General features: G+C 42.0%; 1 protein-coding gene across 2 annotated transcripts in view; it reads left to right on the top strand.

Moving 5' to 3' along the window:
• Positions 1 to 21,683, top strand: part of jag2b (jagged canonical Notch ligand 2b) — a 54,639-nt gene that overhangs the window by 7,647 nt on the left and 25,309 nt on the right. For both annotated transcript variants that reach the window (XM_084081915.1, XM_084081914.1), the window contains exon 3: positions 15,844 to 15,898. In XM_084081915.1, coding sequence (XP_083938041.1) covers positions 15,844 to 15,898 — 55 coding nt within the window. The remainder of the gene's footprint in view (positions 1 to 15,843; positions 15,899 to 21,683) is intronic.

The following is a 21,683-nucleotide window of genomic DNA, read 5'->3' as shown; positions in this document are numbered from 1 at the left end:
CTATCGAGCTTCACACGAGATATGTCAGGGAAGGCTGGGAGCCTGGGACTGTAGCCGGGCATTGTCAACCATTATGTTAATTTTGCTGGTTGCTTCCTTGTTGTAGAGGTGGAACGTTGTTGCTATGGTCTTCTCAACACTGAGCTTGATGCGCCAGTTCTTCAGGTATAAATATGTTCATGTCCTCAGAGAGGCCCTCTTCTACTGCTTCCCAGGATGACTTGCTGAGTAAAAGCCTGGTTGTCTGCGTAGTCTCCGCGGTGGTGGGCAGGTACTTTACCACCACTTAATATTTTGTGAATGAGGCCCATCAAAAGACGCCTGTAAGGAATATTTAAGGCAAAATGTACTCAAGCTTCACATACTACTCAGCTGTCCTCACTATTGATTTTGCAATTAGTTGATCTAGGCAAATCAACAGCCAGAACTCCCCAAGGTAATGAGTCATAACAAGCTTGCACTTTCTAATGTGCTGCGTCTCTGGCTGTGTGTTAATTGGTGCTTGATGTTTGAGCTCTCAGGTGGAGGTGGGATGTTAACATGTCTTAAGCCTAGTTCATACAAAGATTTGCAAGCAGAAACCATTTAAGCCCAATTATACTTTGTCACAGGACAGTGTTGCACATTGAAATGAATGTTCTCTACAGTGACTGGTAATTGTGCTTTATAGTATTGTCATGCAGTTACAGGGTGGCCTGCAGTTGGCTGTAGCTATAAGATAAAGCTCCTTCCACACGATGAGGAAATGGTTGAGGTTTTCATCCTCAGCTTGCTGTGGTTATTTCCGAACCAAAGTGCAATGCTAACTAGGTTTCCATCGACTGTCTCAGAATGATCAGGCATGTATACGAGTTGCATCTACTTAAAGTGCCATGATAGAAGCAAGTCTCACGTCACATGAAAAAAAGAATGAATCTTGATTGTCATGTCGCATAAAAAAAAGAATGAATCTTGATTGTCACGTCGCATAAAAAAATGAATTAATCTTGATTGTCACGTCGCATAAAAAAAAGAATGAATCTTGATTGCCCTATATTGCCACATAACTGTTTAAATTATAGAACAAAGGGTTAACTCTGTGACAGTATATCCACTATTTGTTTTTAGGTCTCTAAAAGCCTTCCCTGCAGGTGGACAATCCTGAAGGAATTATTAAGACATTGGCTTTAGAGCAATATAAAATATCAGTTTATAAATAGTAAGGACCCTATTTAGATGATCTATGGCACAAGGTGACGCGTGGTCTGAAACAAGGGGCAAATGAGTATCCATCCACCTCCAATTTTGTTAGTTAAACTGCATGTTTTCTCAGCGCAAATCTCGACACGAGGTGCAAAGAGGTTGTATTTAGTCTGAATTAAGTCATGGGTGTGTTTTGGGCATAACATAAATTAGACCAATCATTGTCTTCTCCCATTCCCTTGTGCAGGTGTGCATCAGCCATGGCTCAAATATATGTAAATGATAAATTCGGTTGGAGGAGACATGTATTGTAGACAGACACGCATGGAATTAATAATTACATGCTAATTCTCAGTAATGTTCTTTATTTACACACCACCTAAAGCATGACAGATGCCTCTTCCCATGCATCTGTGCATTGGAGCTCCAAAATTGATATTGATGACTGTTAAAGCTGTCCGTTGAACAGAGAGGGTTAAAGCAAGCCAATAATGGGTTCACAACATTCTTGCATGCCGAGAGGTATATTAAACATATTTTAGAGGTGTGGAAATGTTTTCACAGCAGACAACCTGGGCAGTTTTCTGAGTCAAATCATATCTTATGTTAACGCCGAAGTCCAACCAATCTACACGCATACAAGATGCCGCAATGAGAGCTTTTAGCTGAAGGTCTGCTATGGAAAGCCAAAAGTGTCATATTTCACCTCATGTCCCATACCCGAGGAAGCTCATGGGTGCATTTGGTTACATTTGTAGACTCTCTGAGTAAAATTGACACTGAGGTTTTTACTGTGTACTCAGTACTTGCACAGCTATGTGAAAATCTCATTTTTGTATATTATAGGCAGCACAGTTGTAATGTGCTGTAATGCAGTTAGGGGTTAAGTGTCTCAATGCTCAGGGACACTTTGACACAGACTGGTGCCAGGAGGCAAACTGGGGACCACCTGATTACCATACTAAGCTACAGCCGCCTTGGCAATCTATCAATCCTCACGGCTTGTCTCCGTGCAAAGACAGCAGTTAGTTTGTTTTCTTCTTATTCATGGGAATAATGAAAATCAAGTTCTTAAAAAATGGTTTATCTGGTGGTTATCGTTTCATTCTGAGCACACAAACAATTTACATTTTCAGCTCTGCAAATTGTCTGGTGTCAATGGGCACTCGCCCAATGCATGTAGATAATCTGGCACAGATGCACATGTTGTGAACCTGCCTACAGGTACAGTACGTAGGCGACTACTAGGCGTGCAGCACTCTCTAAATGGGAAGGAAATAACTGTGTCACTGTGCTGGACTTTAGAACAGCTCAGGGCAGACATGAAATAGCTTTTGGAGGTACGCTCTATAGAGGCCCCTCATGCGATTCCAATTTGGAAGCGATTTGATGTTTTGTTCATGATATATAGTTGTGTGTGTGTGGAATATGTTCCATTCGGTTCAAGGGGGAAAGTTATTTCACCAATGGGATCTTGTTTTTTTTTTAATGATGTGTTTGTTAAACCCGCATGTGTTTTGTGGCCCATGGCATTCTGTTAATTAATTAATTAATTGTGCGCACTGTGCAGGTGCTGTTACATGACCAGTCAAATTGTCACTAGTACTCTTGAATTTGTTTGTAATACTAATGTAATAATGGGACTTTACTGGAAGTCCAATTATTCATATAGTGATAAATATTCTGTGACCACTTGAAAAGGTAAGAAAATAGCAAAATCTCTGGCAGTGGGTGAGTTTTTTAATGTAAACACTCTGGCAGTTAAAGAGTTAACAGCCAGGTTACCTGCTGCTTTACATCAGGAGTAAGGCTAATCCATTCATGTTGAAGGACAATTGCTGCACTAGCTAAACCACTTCCCCACTTGCATGTAAAGCCAGTGATCTACTGGTATTTCTAATTTAGTCAACAAAATTCTTCATAAAAATGTTAGTTTAAGAGATTTGCTGGAAAAACATTTTACTGGTGAGAGATTGTGTGACAGCTAGGTTGTGTGTGTGCATACGGAGTCGGAGCCTAAAGCATAATTTATCTGCTCCATCATGCAGAGGTGTTACTTGCCAAAAAGAACAGAAAGTAGAAAGTGCTAGTCAGGACGGAAGGTGACAAGCTATCGATAGAGCTACAAGCTTACACCGCATTGTGTGGTGTAATATTACAGAGAATAAATAAACCAACCAAACCATGCATCTCGTTCAACTAAACGAGATGCATGAACAGTTGATTATGTACTTACGTAGGCTAGCAGCCTACATAATCACCTTGCGGAGCCATGCCCTAAAAGTAACATGTCTAAAGCACATAAGACTAGGCGTTTGGGGATGATAAAATAAGTATTCAGGGTGAAAATAAACGATTAATGGCTTGCAGAGCAGGTAAGTTAATTCTCTGCTCAGGTCACAGCTCTCTCTCTGTTGCCCACCCCCTATGCACGCAATGTACTGAGGAGTTACACTACTTGTATAACTCTGATCGTAGTTGGATGCAAAAATAATAATATTGCTCTTATTTTTTGTTCTTTTTTTTTTTTTAAACCTGCAGTTCCATTTGAATATTCTCAGATTATGATGGACACGTGATCCAAATATTTTAACTTGTTTTATGTTGTTATATTTAATCCTTAAGAAATATCTAGTATAAATGCTCTATTTGAATCCATATTAATATTTTTTACTGTGGTCTGCTCCCATTATTATCATTGTAGTTGTTTGGTAGGTTTAAGGTTAGCATATACATATGACTCACTATCTCCTGTCTTCTATTAAAAGACTCCTGTTGGTTCATGATTTGGTTGTGATGGGCATAATGAGTCACTTGCAATGGCATTTATGTCGTTTGTTTGTTTGTGCGTGTGCATGGTAAGGTGTTTGTTTTGCATATCAGATTGCAAACTCGGCTCATGCTGGTTAATTGGCTCCTGGAGGGGAGGAGTTTGTTGTATTGCAAATGCATGCTTAATGACCCTGTTGGCATAGCAGCAGCATGCTCAATGGGCCATGTGTGTGTACACACAGTTGGAGTGCATACCAGCCAAGTGCCTTGCGTTCAGCGCGACATCTCTTTGGCACAGGGCCCCCAGTAAGCTACTGTGTCCAGAGCCACACCTCCACAACACAGCACAGTCAAGTTATTGCACTGTCCTCTTGTCTCCAACTGCTCTCAGAACCCATTTCCTCTCACCATGCCAGGAGGTGAATTAATTTTCTCTTGTAATGTTTTATGGGCCCTAAGTGTATGCGAAGATGCTTTCCACCAGGTGGAAATGTGTCTGTCTTGTGTCTTATTGTCTCACTGCAGCACAGCATTAAACCAGCTACTGTATAGTGGCTGTTGAAAATCGAGCCCCAACAAGAGCAGCTTGTTAACAAGAGGGGTCACTAGCATGGTGGTTGGAGGTGGGGATAAGTCTCAGGAGAGTGTCCGATAACGGCACACCGCTGTCCGGTGACATCTGACACAGGCCATGGCGGTTCTATTGCTGGAGTAATTCCTTGTGTGTGTGTGTGTGTGTGTGGAGGTTGGACCTAACTCAAGGTAGAAGAGTGGCCATGTGATATCTAGACACGGTATCTTGTTGTCAAGTAATACCATTCTGACAAATGACAGAATGACTTATTGTTATTATTTTGTTGGGATTATATTAAGTACACATGTATTTACACTAGCTATGTATTACGGCTGTTCAGGTAACTGTTAAGAAATAGTAACCGCTAATACTAACAGTTACACGGTTAATGCAATTTATATTTATTTCGTTTTTTTGGTGCAATGGTCCCCCCCCCCAACAGTGATTCGTAGTAGAGGCAACCGCCACGTAAGCTGCAAATTCTTCATGATTGCTGTCCATGGTGCTGCTTTAAGGGCCATTCACGCTGAGTACTGTAACTATCACTATAAAAATACAGTTTTAAAAATTGTTCTAATTCAAGTGGATGGCAGAGTTCACACCAACTATAAAAAAAAAAATACAATGGTGAATGATATAGTTATAGTTATAGTGCTCAGTGTGAATGCCCCTTTATACAAGTTAAACACAGGGAAATAAAGTACCTTGCAAACTTCCAGTTGAGAAGCTAAAACAGCCCTGACAACTGTGGGGTTTTCATGTAAAAAACAAATATTTTCATTGAATAACATCGTATTTTCCAATAGAATTATGATCTGGATCAATATTATAACCTTGCTTTGCGTCGATCAAGAATTGTGCAGTTTGATGACTGAGGCAAATCAGCATAGCTCATATAGTAGCAGTATGCACAATGACACACAGCACGGCAGATCTACAGTAGTAGTTTAGGAAATACATTTTTCCTATCGGCCAGAGTGTGGATGGTCTCCATACTTTACTCACTAAAGATTACATTTACCTGCATTTGATTGTACTGGGTTCCTTTTGCAGTTTCACGGCTGCAAATGCAGTCAAAGTGGCTATGGATGTGACCGAGTAGGGTTTTTACGGTTTACGCTGCATATTTCGCACTTCACTGTTCTTTTATCTAGCTTGTTAAAATTATCCCACATCACATACTCACATGATGCCAGCAGCAGCAACTTGAGGAAAACGAAACTCCTGTAAGTGCGCATACGACCAGAAGGCGTGCACTCACACAGAAGTACAGAACTCTCATGTTTGGAAAACGGGAGCCACTGTATTTTATTTATTTATTTTTGAACATTTGAATTGGCTATTTTGGAAAACAGTAAAGAGCTTTGATTAGGCTATTAAAAGTATAATAGTATTCTATTTTTGGGGCGGTGTAGCCGTATAAGTGAGTTTTGGACACCGACCAAAAGATTTGTATACCCCCTAGCCCTTCCATTGTTAAAGCAAATCGATACTTTTGCAAAGTCAGCCAATCACATTACAGCTAGTGTCATCACCACTAACTGTAATGTGATTGGCTGACTTTCAAATTCAGGACTGTGATTGGCTAGCGAAACACATGACACATGTGCAGCCCTATGAATAGCAGTATGGACTTTAAAAAAAGTAATTTATCCTTTTTTTAAAGTGAGTCATGTTGTGATGACCACACACCGCCCACTTCACACTGGGTATGATTTTTAAATTCAATTAGAGCACTAAGCAAAAATGTAATTGAAAATCTATTTACTGTCACATGATCTCTACTAGCGGCTGTTAATTTGGGACCCTGATTGAGTCACAGACATTCATCCATTCTAAATAGTCAAAAAGAGTACAGTGTAAACTAAAATGCACCTCGCAGGTCCATGCATCACCTCTCTACTGCTGTAGTGACTCTTTTTGGCTATGGATGTTGTTTAAATCACTGTATCCAACCTTGAAACTCTGGGGACAGTTTGATCCAAATTAGATATACATATTTGCAGGAATATTTCAGTCAAGGTGACCAACAACTGTTGAAGTTTAAAAGTGCTGCAGAAAATCCTGGTTAAATAGAGGAGCTCAGACTGCACTGATTTAAGGGAGCCCTGACCTGCAGTCTGCTGCTGCTGCTGCAGTGTGGGGTGGTAGACATCCGTATCTAACATCAAAAGACGTTTGTTCACCAAGTGAAGAGGAGACCTTCTCTTGGGTCTACTATTTCGTTCACCATGTGAAGAGAGCCCTCTGCAATATAATACCAATGGCACTCAATTGATGGTTAACTCACTGGTTCTCAAAGTGGGGTCCAGGGGTTCTAGAGGGAGTTCAAGGGGGTCCCCGGCAAAATGTGAAATAGTTGAAAGTTTTTTTTTTTGTGTATAAGAAAATGTTCACAAAACCTCTCTTATGGGGGTCCCTGGCACAAAATCTTTTCAAATGTGACCATGGTCAAATGCATATCAATTTGGGGGTCCTTGATATGGAAATGCTTGATGTAACCACTGGCCTAACTGATGCAGCAGACCACTGGGTCATTCTTCCTAAAGAGTGCACAGGGTGAAGCCATTCTCCCATTAGCCATTAGACAGAAGACCATAGATCTATCCCTGAGGGGGCCTAGCTTCAGATGAGATGAGTGGGGCGTTCTGCTCTAATGTGGTGCAGCAACCTTTGAATCAGACAATCTGTCATTGTTACTTAGCATGCTAGGTGACAAATGCCACAGCAAGGGGCTAACATTGTTTTCCAACCTAATGTTTGTAGTGTATGGTTCTGCAAAGCTTGATGAACCAAGCATTGCATGCGCTTGCTTCTCTTGATTTACATTACTCAGTAACTCTATGCTTCAGTAGTACTTCATGACACAGACCCCCACATTGACTCTATTGGACCACGATCAGGTTGGTTTATATTTATTCAAAATACTCACTCAATGTCTAGCTATGGGAGAGTGCCCCCTGGCGTGATCACGGGCGCTCTCCCATAGCGAGACATTGAGTGAGTATTTTTCAAATAACCAGGGTTACGTTCGTAACCTACCTATAGTTATCGTGGGCCAGCAATGTTAGGAATTATAGAGGAGATCTGTAGAAGTTGAGGGATTAATGTTGATTAAGTTATTGCACAGACACAATATGTTGATTGGTGGGATGTGCATGCAAAGTTTCACGGCAATCAGACATGATTCTAGGCATTTTGTGCAAAACGAGCCACTCCTGCAAACTTTAGATGCCAATCTTAGCCAAAAAGGCCGATTTGGGTGATGTTTAAACAAAATCTGTAGGAGTAATATCAAAAATGTGTTTTGCAAAAATCACCTTCGGCCTGGCGTAGACAAAAAATAATAATACAATTTTGTAAATGTCATAATGGTATGCAGTGTGAGATTGTAGATCTGCTATTTTTGAAAAGGTTTGACAGATTTGAAGGCACTTTGTACTTTTACTGTATATTTTGATGCAAATACCTTGTACTCCAGTAAAGGTTTTGAAAACGGGCCTTTCACTTTAGTATTTCTATTTTGTCTTATTGCTAAGTAAAAGTAAAAAAGAGTAGGCTACTTCTTCCATCTATCTTAAGTGGTAAAAAGAAGAAAGAAATATTGCTGCCAATTTGATTGGTAAACGCAGCTGAAGCTAATAACAATTTTGAGTGTTTCATGTGTTGCAGCATGGACAGCTCGAGCCCATAATTACAGTTGCATTATTATCTTCAGCTGTGTTCACCTGTGACAATGTATGCTGTGCAAACAACAGCTTGCTAGTGAGCTAACATTAGCTATGAAACAAGGTTAAAGACTGATATTTGCTTTCAGCGAGCCCACACAGTTTCTCCAAGAACTGCTTTTTTACAGTTCACAAAAAGGGTCCATTCGGTTACATTTAGTAACGGCAAAATAGCTGATCTACAAGCTCACAGTGCATCACATGTGAGCAAATTTTGGCAGCTTGGCAATTGTTTTTATCATTCATTTGGCTGGTTGGTTAATAACACAGTATACTGTGGTGGGACGAACTGTGTATGGGGGCTTTCAGCTAGGAATTGCTTGGTATATGGAAGATGGGAGGTTGGTATGGGGGCATGTGTGTGTGTGGGGGCCGGGCGAGATGTACCAGACGTCAGGCGATAGCCCTTGTACTATGTAAGTGAGACTTTATCACTAGTCACAGTAGGGCCTGGAGACTGGGTCATGATGGAGATTTCGGCAGTTCTGTTGGCTCTGTATCGTTGATGATGTTTAGCTCTACTCCTCGGGAAGGGTGCAAGTTGGGAATGCATTCCCCCACCCAATTATGCAATACCCGTTGTACCCATTGTCATAGTACCCGTCTGTCTGTATCCCTTTTATCCCATATATGGAGATTTCTGTATCCGTCTGTCTCTTGTATGCCCCTACTGTATGTAGATCTCTGTATCTGTCTGTCCTCGTCCCTTATGCCAGGATGTCATCAGTATGCCCATATGGATGGATTTGCACACTGTGCTTCTCCTACTCTAAATGCTATGATATCTCTGCGTATGTGTGTACAATGCATGATATCTCTGCGTATGTGAGTGTATGCGAGTGCATCTATCTGTCCTTTACTTATCTCAGTAGGGAACTGTCTGACCGATCAACTTCAAACTTTGTGCACATATCGCAGAGAACTCGAGTCAAGTCTGTCGGATACTCTGTTGTCCAGAACTGCCGATCCGACCGATATGCCCATATATGAGCATACATGGAGATGAAAATCTCTGCAAGCGTCAATGCTACATTTTCTACATTAAAGAAAGATATCCAATGCAGCATGACGTGACGCTGATTACATGTGCTGGTGGCACTGTGCAGTGACCGTGTGTGTAATGGGAGATGTAGTAGTTTCTAAGCTTGAGAATTGTAGTTGATTTGTAGGCAGCCTTTTATTTTCTTACTTTGGATACATTTGTACTTGATAAGTTGATTCTTCATAAGCACATGAGTAAAATGACCAGACTAATTTTTCCCCCATTTTTTCCCTCAACACAGTTGTTATATTACATGATTATAAAAAGAAAAGTCATGGGATGTTGAATGGGAAAAGAATCTTCATCAACCTGGAGGCGTGTTTTTTGACGTCAGATTTCGGTACTCTATAGATCTAACCCCAGTAAAACCAAAAGCTGGGATTGACATCCCAGATTAATGAAGATTACATGCAGCGATTACTGGCCATGGGATGAATCGAGACGACCTTATGTCCTGCAGAGGGCAATAAATCAGGAGCTGTCACTGGAACTCCCCATGGAGCTGAGTGTGGTAAGGGGTGGAGGATAGAGGACATTCAGTGCGTTTCCCATTGACAAGGGGGAAAGAGTTGGCTAGTGGTATCATTGTGTGAAAGACATCTTAACCACATATATGCCCTATATACTGTTGTACGATGAACAGAGAAAAGAGCCAAACTACAGTACATGCTCACAATGTGTGATGTGGCGTGTTGTGAGCTTGTAGATCTGCTATTTTCACAGTGAAAGTTTTTGAAAGTCAATGTTTTTGCCTAATACAACATTCCCAATGTAGGGATGCCAAGTTGAAAGTGATTCAAGGAACATGCTGGTGTTTTAGCCCAATGACTGCAAATAACACATAAGCGTACCACCGCTATTGATTATTATTTTTGTTTTCACAGATGGCAACTGTCATAGACATACAAGGGGGGGGGTTCCTTGAGTTCCATAGTTCATCAACACCATCATAAAAAAAAGAACACAGCCAGTCACCTAAGACACAAGTCACCACACTCCATATAGCTCATAATCACACAGATGCGTTGGCACCAAAAAGCAACCACATGAAAAGTCCCAAAGAATTTAAATGAGCAAAAATGTATTAAGAATGGATATAGAGAATGGAAAGATCTAAGCCAAGCCTGTTTGACCATCAAAATACTCACACACAGAGACTGTTTCCATACAGTACAGACGGCCATACATCTGAGGGTAGAGGGACAATTGAATCAATTAACAGAGAACAAGTTGAATAATGCATCATTTGTTGAAAGGACAATTCGTATTGAAGGTCCAATTAGAATACCATGGCGTTAAGATCTCAAATCAATCATTTAAGGTGAAGAAACATGAGATTATTATTTATCTTAATGAATGTTGTTAGTGTCCCTCAAACTATGTAGCCTACGTCTATTGTTGAACTAGTGCCCACCCTGTATTGTCAAGGCCCACCCTAATACATTTCTGGCCTCGTTATTGCTTTACAACACCCCAAGTGGTAAACCTAGAGGAAACACTGTAAATCTTTATTATATATCACACCCCCCCACAGCGCCCCCTGGACATCTTATCGTGTATCACCCATCTGCCTAGTACAGACCATAGAAAATATCCCTCCTTTGGGAAGCTGCCCTTTTGCCTAAATTGCAATGTAGGAAGTAAACTATCCACACGTAACCTAAAACTCATACATTTTGAGCTGCATAAAACTCAGTGTCGTTGAGTTGCATGCACAGCCAGATTAACAAAGTCCACGAGAAGGAACTCTGGGTCACCACAAGATGACAGAGTGGCTCATAGCTTGAAGGAACGAAATGTATTCAGCCTAGTAATAGAATACGAATAGTTGTTTTATTTTTTGTCTGCAACCTGGCAGGACATTGCTTGGTGACTCAGTTGGTGTCTCCTCTGTGCTCCGCCTTTTTTGTCTCTAGTTTTCTGAGGGCTTCTTCAGCCCCTCAGGGGCTGTCAAAACCAAATGGAAAGGTGTGCCTGGCAGACAAGTTGCTACTCTGGATAACCGACTCGCCTCCATCTTCCGGAAGGTTGTTGGGGGTTCAATGTCCTGAGCTCGGTCCACCTCGTGTTGGGTGACTGGTGTGCCCGGAGGTGCTGTTGCCCAGGACAACATTTATAAATGGGTGTATCATGTACATAATTTGCTTTCAGTTGTTCAGTAATTCAGTAGTAATTCCCCATGTCCTTTAACTGGCACATGGCCAAAACAAAAAGATTTATTGTGATGTTTCCAAGCGTAATGACTGAGGAAGTCTTGTACAGTCATTTTCTATGTTTCTGTGACTCCGAATATAAGTATTGAAATTGTATTAAATATCACCATAATGAATGGCAACAAAATAATGGTGTATTGTAGTCTCCTAATAAGCTGGATTGATGGGGCTTATCAATGACTTATGAGGCATTTTAAAAGTCAAGTATGACAGCTTTATGCTGACTCACTTAAATGTAGGCTTGGAACGCATATCTGCCTTATTTCTTAGAAAGTAAATGCACACACACACACGCACACACAAGCACATTCGAAACCTCTGAAAAGAAGTGTAGATTAGTAGCCCTACTGACCCCAGGCCACCCCAGCTTCCACTTCCCATTGCAACCTCACTCAGTTCCCAGTCCTTTAATTTAAATGGCTACCTTCCAATCCCCCTCTCTACAACCAGTAGCCCCCACCCCTCTCCCCACCACCGCCCCTTCATCTGGCGTGGGAACCTGCACCTGTGGCTCTCCCCAGACGCCCAGCCCACTGTCCACTCCCCACCATCCCACCAGCCTCCTTCACCAGTACAGTCCTGAGTGACAAATCTCTGTTCCAATCAAACCAGTCTTTTCTTTTCTTTTTACCCAAGACAACATTCTTGTCCTTGTGTTCTGGGCTGGTGTAAATTCTGATGGCCACATGGTGCATGATTGCATCATAAAACAGACACACATACGCAATTACACAAAGTCACATGTGATATGTAAACATAGGCTATAGCCAGTCCCCTCGTCGCAGCTTGACAGGGATTTCTTTGAGTAAATCCTGTAATCCATTAGGGGAAGGGCTTGCCAGAGTTTGGGAGATTTGACTCTGACAGCGTACATCCCCAAGGACCCTGGGTCACAGTTTTGATTGGTGCATTCCATCAAGGGATGCGTGGGTGTTGGATTGATTTGCTTGTATTTAACTTTCATTACAATATCTTTAACTGCAGTCTGCTGAATGTCTGAATTATAAATTAATCAGTATAGCATATAGACATGAACTGGCTTTTTAGCTGGTCTAGCCTGCAACGGTGATTGTGCGCATGTATGCCTGCTTGCTCAAACTAACTCAACCCTGCACTGCTTATTGAATGAAGGGGGGGGGGGGTGTATGTTATGGTGTGGGAGACAAGGGTCTTTGTTTGGTAGCCTCTTCTCTTCCCTCCCCCCATTTATCCATCTATCTAGCTCCAGTCATTTGGGCAGCTGTCACTTAATCCAGCTAATCACAGACTGTGCTGGTCGGTGGGAAACCAGACTGGCCTGTGGCCTCAGTCAAACCCATCAGACACTAGAGCCTGATCGATGCCATATTTTTGGGTCCGATTTTAGAGTCCTAGACCACCGAATACCGTTGTTTTTACTGATATTTTGTACAATTAAAACATTTAATTCCTATTTGTTTTGAAAAAGTTTGCCTTTAATGACATGCCCAAAATTGGGGCATCAGTTTGAAAGTGGTTAAAAAATCGGGACACACCAGCTGCATAATTGCCGATGACGTCAAACAATGGCTAATATTGGCCAAACCCATATATCGGTCGGGCTCTATCAGACACACACAGATTTAGGTGCAGAAGATTCTGCATTGCACTCATACATAACATGCTGTCACAGGAATTAAAAAGCTGGCTGACAACAGGATGGCAAATAATAGTTTCATGGCAAGACACCCACCGCCTGTGCGCGCACGCACACCACTGGCTTCTCTTTCACGTGTGACCACACAGAAACATACACACCCACCCACTCACACGATCAGACGGGGGTGCCCGCCCTACAACAGGAGGGGAGGGAGGGTAAGGGGGGGGGGGGTGGAAAGGTCAGAAGCCGCAATGCATGTCGTTGGATGATCCGCGTTCATGTCAAATAATCCATCTTTGGTGATGCTGCATCTGTTGTGCGTCTGATGGGACGGGTGGGCGGAATGCAGTTTTCACACTGTCAGCAGCAAGAAATGGCCACACAACCTTGTGTCGTGAAGCCAAAAGGCTGTTTGTCTGTTGTTTCCTATGCACATCTAGCCCTGTCCCTCTGTTTCCTTCCTCACTTCTTCTCCTCTTTTCTTCCCAGTCTTAACCATCACTTCTCTCCAGCGCGGGCAATGGCCAGTCTCTTCTTGGCTTCCCTGAAATGGTTCGTCTAACACGGTGCCTACCGTTCTCTCCTGTTCTCTTCTCTAACCTGGTCTTCCACAACAACACCCCATCCCGCCTGCCCGCCCTCCCTCCCTCCCTCCCACCACCACCCACTGCCAGACAAGCCCACTTAATCCCACAGCCCAGCAGTGGCCGGCCACCCAACCAACCAACTAGCTCGCCCAGATCAACAACACACCGATGTATTACAGTCCCCCGTGCTGCAATCAGAGATTCTCCCTCCCTTTCTGTCAAAGCTATCCATATCCCAAACACTCGTCTTAAGCTTTTTCTACAACCGGTCCTGTGTCAATGTCATATCAATGACACTACATTAGAGGTCATATGCAGTCACAGCGTGGCTGCCACTGAAACACTGGTGACGTAATGAGTGCTATTTAGGTCAGCTGGTTGCCCAGCAGCAGGCCAGCTAGATTACCCCTGCGCCTCTGGTTAGCTTGGTCGTCAAGCCTCAGCTGTGTGTGGTCAAACTGGTGTCAGATGTGCGCTGCACACTACTTACTAAATTTTGTTGCATCATCGCAAACATGGACAAAAGAAGGGGATCCCCACCTGAAAGGCTTTGAATTCTCTTTTGATTACTGATCCTTCAATGAATCGGCACAAGTGGTGATGTGAGACAACAAATGCTGAATTACTGGACAAAAATCACGTTTTGCCATTCAATTCTCATAATAATTTTTAATAGGATTAAAAAATCGGCGAAGTTGCTCTTTAACAATATGGGATTAGAATACTTACCTCATGGTTGTGATTTCCTCCCAGAATAGATGGTTGGTTTTAAAAAATGGGTGTCGCAAACCCAAACCACCAGTGTACGTGACGACCATAAAACTTTGACCCTGTACATCTAAAGTATGCATGCAGCTATAGGTTTGGTTCCACAATAACTACAATTTATCAATACCTGGAAATAAAACCAAGGATTAGGGCTGCAACTAACGTCGTAATTGATTGAATCTGTTCATTTTTTCCCATCATTCGATTCATCTATGCGATTACTTGTCTTAGACCATAAATTGTCAGTACTGTAAATAATAAAATAAATGATACATTTTTTTTTAGCAGTCGATCAATAAGGAGAATATTCAATTAGGCTAATCGTTTCATCCTATACACTTTTATTATTATTAAGGTGTTGAATTAACTAATCCAGATAACTATATTTTATTTATAACTTATAAAGCTGTTTTTCAATGGCCACCAGTGACTCGAGAGCAGAGACATAACACAGTTGCTTGAGGAAACGATCAAAGGCCAACTTTGTCTCCTCTAAACCTTCTGTCCTTCCTTCCTTTGACCATCTCTCACTTCCTTCCTCTTCATCCTTTCCTGTCCATTTCTTATTTGTGTTCCACAAATATCCCAAGGAGTGTAAGCAGAAGTTGAAGGGCTGAATGGCGGTCAGACCAACATGAATGAATCCTCCAGTGAAGTGTAAAAGCGAGGTGATCCCTCTCTTCCATCTGACGTACCTCAGTGATTGCTGATATTAGTTGTGTGAGGTGGCTGTGTGCTTAGGGGTGAAGCGACCATCTTTAAAGGGCATTATGTCATAGCACCTGAGGTGCCTTTTTCCTAAAGGAAATTGGGGAAGTCCACTGCTTGCCGTTTGACTTAAGAGTGACGGTAGCTACTGTAGGTAAGAGGGGAAAAAAATGTCCTGTTAGGATTTCATCCTAGAAAAGAAAGATGCAGGGTGAACAACCCTGTTCTTGCAAGGTGCTTGCCATAGCAGAAAGTGAAATCCTGGAGCACAGGAGTACAGATTTTCACATTTTGTTTTTTCTAAGCCATTTCACTATAAAAACAGCCAGAGGCGATGGCTATTTGGGAAAACAATAAAGTCTGCAACACTGATATATTTCCATTATTGCATTATTATTATATTGTTTTCTGTTGAATCGCTGTTTGTCCAGCGCCTGGGTGAGATTAGATGTGCATTGCACTATTGCGATTGTTTATTTGGGGGTCTTTGCCATGGAATAGTATGGGAACCCCTGGCCTAGGTACATGCAGTGGTGACCATAGGATAAATTCTGCATTCGTTTTGTGTCTTTGTTAGTAAATGTATTATCGTGCGTGTGTGCGCTGTGTACACCTGACTTATTCTTCCCTTTTCTTTTTCTCTCTCTCTAGAGGGCATACACACTGATCGTAGAGGCCTGGGATTGGGACAACACCACACGCAACAGTGAGTACAAGCACACTTTAGTTCAGCTACCATCAGTGCTATTAAAAGTTTCACATACTGTAGACACAACATTATTTTTGTGTCAATATTGGTCGTAATAGTGTGTCAAGTAAATGAGGCATTAGTCACTGTATCCATTTTGTAAAACTCAGATGGTTGTGTTATTGTTTATCATTACTGTTAGTTTATTTTTTCAAAACAATCTTTCAGAGATTGGGATTACGCCACGTCGCCACCACACCCATAGAATGTTCGGGAAAACATTGCAAATTTGAAATGCAAATTAAACCGTTGCACGAGCGGGATTCCAAGGCATGATTTGGTAGATGTTATAACCCACTGACTGGACCAAGACTCCTTATATGATGATAGACTTAATTCTGAGCCGGTGTCGTCTCCGACCGTCAACGCTCCCCAGCTGTATCCTGTTTTCCTTTAGCTATGTCCCTTGGGCGGACTCCTGTAGAACCCTTTCTTCCCGTTAGAGCAATCACCTAGTCTGTGAGGAAGAGAGGCCTGGTGTGGAATGTAGGATAATGGTGTCTCAATGTGTGCATTTTACTTTGATCTGTGGATATTGGGGCACGGTTGATGTGTGTGTGTGTGTGTGTGTGTGTGTGTGTGTGTCTGTGTCTGTGTCTGTGTGTGTGCAAACTCAACTCATGTCAAGTGTCCTTCATAATGCAAACTCACTGCTTGTTTGAGCTCATCATGTCCTGTTTTGTCCATAACATCAAAAGCACTTCCACTAATATGGACAATGGAAGTGAGCTAGACATGACATCACAGGGGTTTTTGAATGAACTCTGTAGCCCAAATCTACCCAAGTCTGCATTGAACCGTTCCATCAATTGTCTTTTGGAATTATTGATATTGTTTGCCAGCTTAGCTTTGGTTGTAATTCCCTTCTTGACGTGAGTATTCAGCAGGTACCTTTTCACCATAGCAGCTGGATAACATTTTTGGTTATGAGTGAGAATAGGGAAAAGTTAAATATATGTTTTACCAGATTGCACAAGAAAGTTGGAAATACTTTGAAGCTCAGGCAGGTTACTTTCAGTATTGCACCTCGTTCAAAGACTAGAGAAGACTAGCATTATGTCACAACCATCAGCTGACTTCAGCCTTGATGTCATGGGTTCAAGGGACATAATCTTGTGAAACAAAGACTCCTTTCAACTCCTGTGGAGGATGACAAGGGAACATGTTTGACTTTGTGAGTGTCCTGTCAGGTCGTAGTTTAAGCTGACGACCCTACGACTGACAAGTGGGGAATTCATGGCACTCTGGGGTAGAATCCCATACGTCCTCAGAGCCATCAAGTGTGTTGCAAGTTTCATACCTTGACTTTGGGCGCAAGGTTTTTACACCGTGGCTCTGCAGGATGCTTGCCGTCTATAAGAGGGTCGGTCTCTGTGTCTCTGTGTTTATTTTCAAGATAATCTCACAAACTGAATGAGGTTCGAAGTCATGGAGTAAGTCATACAGTAGGTGCGTCAAAGACAATTAAAGTCACAGGCTAGCCACTGGAAGTCTGAGAGCCACAATGGAGCCACACCATTCCCACGTCTATCTGAAGATCCACATGATTCGATTTTTATTTTAAGATCTGAGAAATACTTTATTCTTCTTTATGCAAATTATTCTCACTAAAACAGACGGTCTCCAAGTGTTTCTCTCAGGTTCCGTCTTGTCTTCTTTATGGAGATTTGGAGGCATGCTATGTTTATCTTGCATAAATGTTTTATTTACCACACCGTAGCATCCCTGCTCTGAGCATGTTGTAATAGGCCAGAGAATTCAGTGATTATGAGTTTGTAGTAAAGGAAGGGACCAAGTAATGAATGGTTTAAATGGTTTGAAACGCCAAGGAAGGCCGACGTGCCAAAACCTGTCCGTTTCTCTAGGTAGACTGCTGCTGCTGTGCAAATCTCCAATAAAAAGAACATAAACTAAAGGGAGAGAGAGAGAGCGTGCGGATAATCCTTTCACTGTGTATCGTCAAGAATTTGCACCCAGTTAAATTGTAAGAGACTACACCTCAAGACTCCCCTTGAGTTGCGCGCCTTCTCCTGATGAACTTGATCCCGTGGGAGAGTTGCCTTGGGTTTAAATGGTTAACACAAAAGGTCATAGTGGTCATAGGTCAGAAGAACTGGCATCAAAGTCATAACGTGTTTGTGTGAGATGTTGGCTATCAACAGTTTTGTTTAATGAACATACCAAGTGATAAGTCAATGAATGGAGTAATACATATTTTTGATGTGGAAATAGACCTACAGACAACCTCTTGCTAGAAGCATGGCTGAGATCATTTCCACACAAGAAGAGCTCTTCAGTCGATGTTTACATCTGGTGTGATCCACATAATCGGACAAATTCAGCTGAAAGAATAATTATGAATCAGACTAATCTATGCTTCAGGAAACGCATGAACGCTTTAGTATCAAATCTATAATCCGTTTATGTTCTGTCATTGTCTTAAAAGACATGGTGATATGTTATTTGTCATTTCTCATCAATAAAAAAATGTATCAAATCTGATCATACGCATGTCTTGTGAATTAGGCACTATATTTTTTATATTCCAGTGTGGCTCATGGCAAAATACTGGCCAATCCTTGATCTGCTTATACTTGTACATTATATAATGTCTGAGTTGTAATGTACGTCTGTCCTGTCATCTACAACAGTGTAGTGTCATGGAACAAAATGTGTAGTAATGTGGTACACAAAATACTACAATTTCCCTCACTTCAAATACTTGACTTTATTTCTGAATGCGGTACAAGAAAGTACAAAGAAATCAAAATGGTATTTAATATAGTGACTTATTTTGACTAATGCCCCCAAAATGTAAAATTCCATGACATCGCCTTTATCCAAAGCGTGCATTCATTTCACCCATTCACACACATTCACGCACCAAAGGCAGAGGAAACCATGCCAAGGCACCAACCTGCTCAGGAGCAGTTAGGGTGTTTTGCTCAAGGACACTTTCACACTAACGCAGGGTTAGCCGGGGATTGAACCAGGAACCTTCTGATCCCCAAGCTGCCTCTCTACCTCCTGAGCCACTGTCACCCCAGTTAAAACGTGTTAATTTACCGCTTGCTTGCTTTTGGGTGGCAACATGGAAGAATAAAATGATCTTCCCATGAGCACTTCCTTTTACAGTATGTGCCATATCATAATATTATGTTATCAATGTTAATTGTGGTATTTTACTACTATTATTACTACTACTACTACTACTACTAATACATACATTTGCTGTGTAGTGCACTGTGTACATTTTTGTTTATAGAAAAGTGCTATGCAAATCTATGCAAATAAATGTGTTGTCCCTGTCTCAACACGTTACCAGTAGGACGTCTGTCATTAATTTGCAAATCTGCTCAAAGAGCTACATCATTAAGTGACAACAACTGTGACTATTATGTTAACATGGGATGGACCAGCTATTCAAACAATTCAAGTCTGAAACAGTTGTCAGTGTTGTTGGCAGACAGTGAAACAAGGCTTGACACAGGGCTGGAGGTTAACCCCCTCGCTCATCACTACACAGTAAAATCCTGTTTAGTGAGTGTTCATTTAACTCAGAGTGTACAAACAGTCCATTTGTACACTCTCAGAGTTAAATTAACACCCTGGATTTTACTGTTTAGAGCCATGTGCTCTGTGGGCTCTACGCAGTATTTAGGACATGACTTAAAAGGTTTTATCTCCAAGGCAGGCCTGTATTTAATTGTTACCTCCAAGGTTTGGATAAACAAGTGAAATTGGCAGAGTTTTAATGAACTGGGTTACTTTTTTAGTTGGCCAAACCGACTATATCGGTTTGGCCAATGTGTCCGGATTCAGAAATAGCAGATCTACATGCTCACAACACATTGCATCGCAACACCCAGTGAGCTTGTAGATCTGCTATTTTTGAAAAAATATTTTATTTTATTATCTCCGTCATTTCAAATCCAATCGTTCACCGCCATTGACGTAGATCTCCGTCTATCCAAAAACACCTGACACTGTCTTCACTTTCTCAATACAGAATTTATGTAATGGCAACGTGTCAAGGACCTTATTCTGCAGGCATGTCTGAAGAAGGTCCTTGACTGAAACATGGTGTCAATTAACTAAAGAAGCTATTTGGCTTGTTCCACAGCTGATGCACCATACAGAAGAACAAAAAGTCATAAGTCCAACTGTCACCTGTGTCTCAGCATTCACAAGCAGTTATTAGTGTTTCAGTGCAATTCCCTCCCTTCCAGCGTCATGTCCTCCAGTATGGCCCCCCCATGTCCTCAGGAAAACCAGCCGGCTGTTTGCCTTGTGTTTATCGAGCAGGAAGTGGGGAGGACTGTACGGCCGGGCTCCGTGTTTAGACACCACGGCAGCAGGGCCCGCCTCGGGCCCGGAGCCCATTGTTCTCTATCTGGAAACTGCCGGGAGTTATTTCTGTTATTGTTGCTTAATTCTGTCTGACATTGTGTCGGTGCTCTGCAGAGGAAGGTGCGTGTGTGCTTGTGTGTGTTGGCGCGCGCACGGCACATTGCAGCCCAAAAGCGGCAGGGTAAAGGAAATCGCGGGCCCCCCATTTCCACAGAGATTGTTTGACGGCTCTGATCCCACTGTGATAAAGATTGCTTTCTTTGTGGAGGCTGGCGTTGACCATTGGCCTCACCGAGGAAAACCTGAATGTCTAATGTGAGTGTTGGTGCACGAGAGGCTAGACGGTAGTTACCTGCGTCCTCCTGCCCCATAGAAACCAAGCAGCGCTGCTGACACAGAGAGGCTTAACCACATGAACCCTATGCGTGCCTATTCCGGGCATGTCATAATTGACAAACATTTGGCAAAAATATCTACAAGCTCAAAGCATTGCAACACGGCATATTGTTGTAGATTGCCTATTTGGGCGAAGAGGTTTGGTGTAGAGAGAAAAAAGTGTGTTTGGAAATGTTTAGAACATTTGCATATGCAGGTGTGTACATGTTCTTTTAGAAACATTAGCATCATATTAAAAAAAAGGTACAATGTTCTTAAGGTGCGGTTGAATAGACCAGTTTGTGCAACAGGAAAGGTAAAAAACGCAGATCTCACATGGTTAAAAACCTCAGGTGAAACCACGCCGAGTAGAATCTTCATGAAAAAGTAATCTACATGAGGGAAGGTAATCCAGCATAGGGAGACTAGACAAACATGAGGGAAGTATTACAGCCTGGCGGCAGGTGGCGTTCATGCCTTGTTCAACAGTGTGATGTTAGCTGCGTAGAATCGGTTAAAAAATCTGGTTTTCAGACACTTGCCCAGCTGTTGTCGAAGTAGTGGCGTGAACAGATTGTGGTGTGGCGGGGTGGTGACCGTGGCTGGAGTGGTAACCATCAACATGAAGGGCCTCGTTTTGCAAATGCTGAATTCTAAATGCATAGTTCACATTACGAGATATCGTTTATCCCAGTCCTCCCAGTACCCATGTGCAGCCTATGCCCTGTGACATGCAGATGCACCATGTTTAACCCAGTCCTTCCAGTACCCACCCATGATATCAGATGCACCTGCTCTCAAAGGCAGAACACCCTGCTATTATTCCCATGGCAGCAATTTACATGTACTGATTTCCTGTGTCAAAATACTGAGATGGAGCTAGATTCCATTTTACCGTCAGATGGCAATGTTTGGATCTAAATTAATTTGTATATATATTTGTAAAATGTTTATTAATCGAAAGAAATGTATGGGTACAGGGTTACCTTACCTTGGACTCCTTATTGTCCAAAATGCT

This window comes from Gymnoscopelus microlampas, assembly GCF_963454915.1.
Source record: "Gymnoscopelus microlampas genome assembly, chromosome: 16".
Classification (NCBI taxonomy): Eukaryota; Metazoa; Chordata; class Actinopteri; order Myctophiformes; family Myctophidae; genus Gymnoscopelus; species Gymnoscopelus microlampas.
The sequence above is the reverse complement of the archived record's forward strand: the minus strand, read 5'-3'. Positions and strand labels throughout refer to the sequence as shown.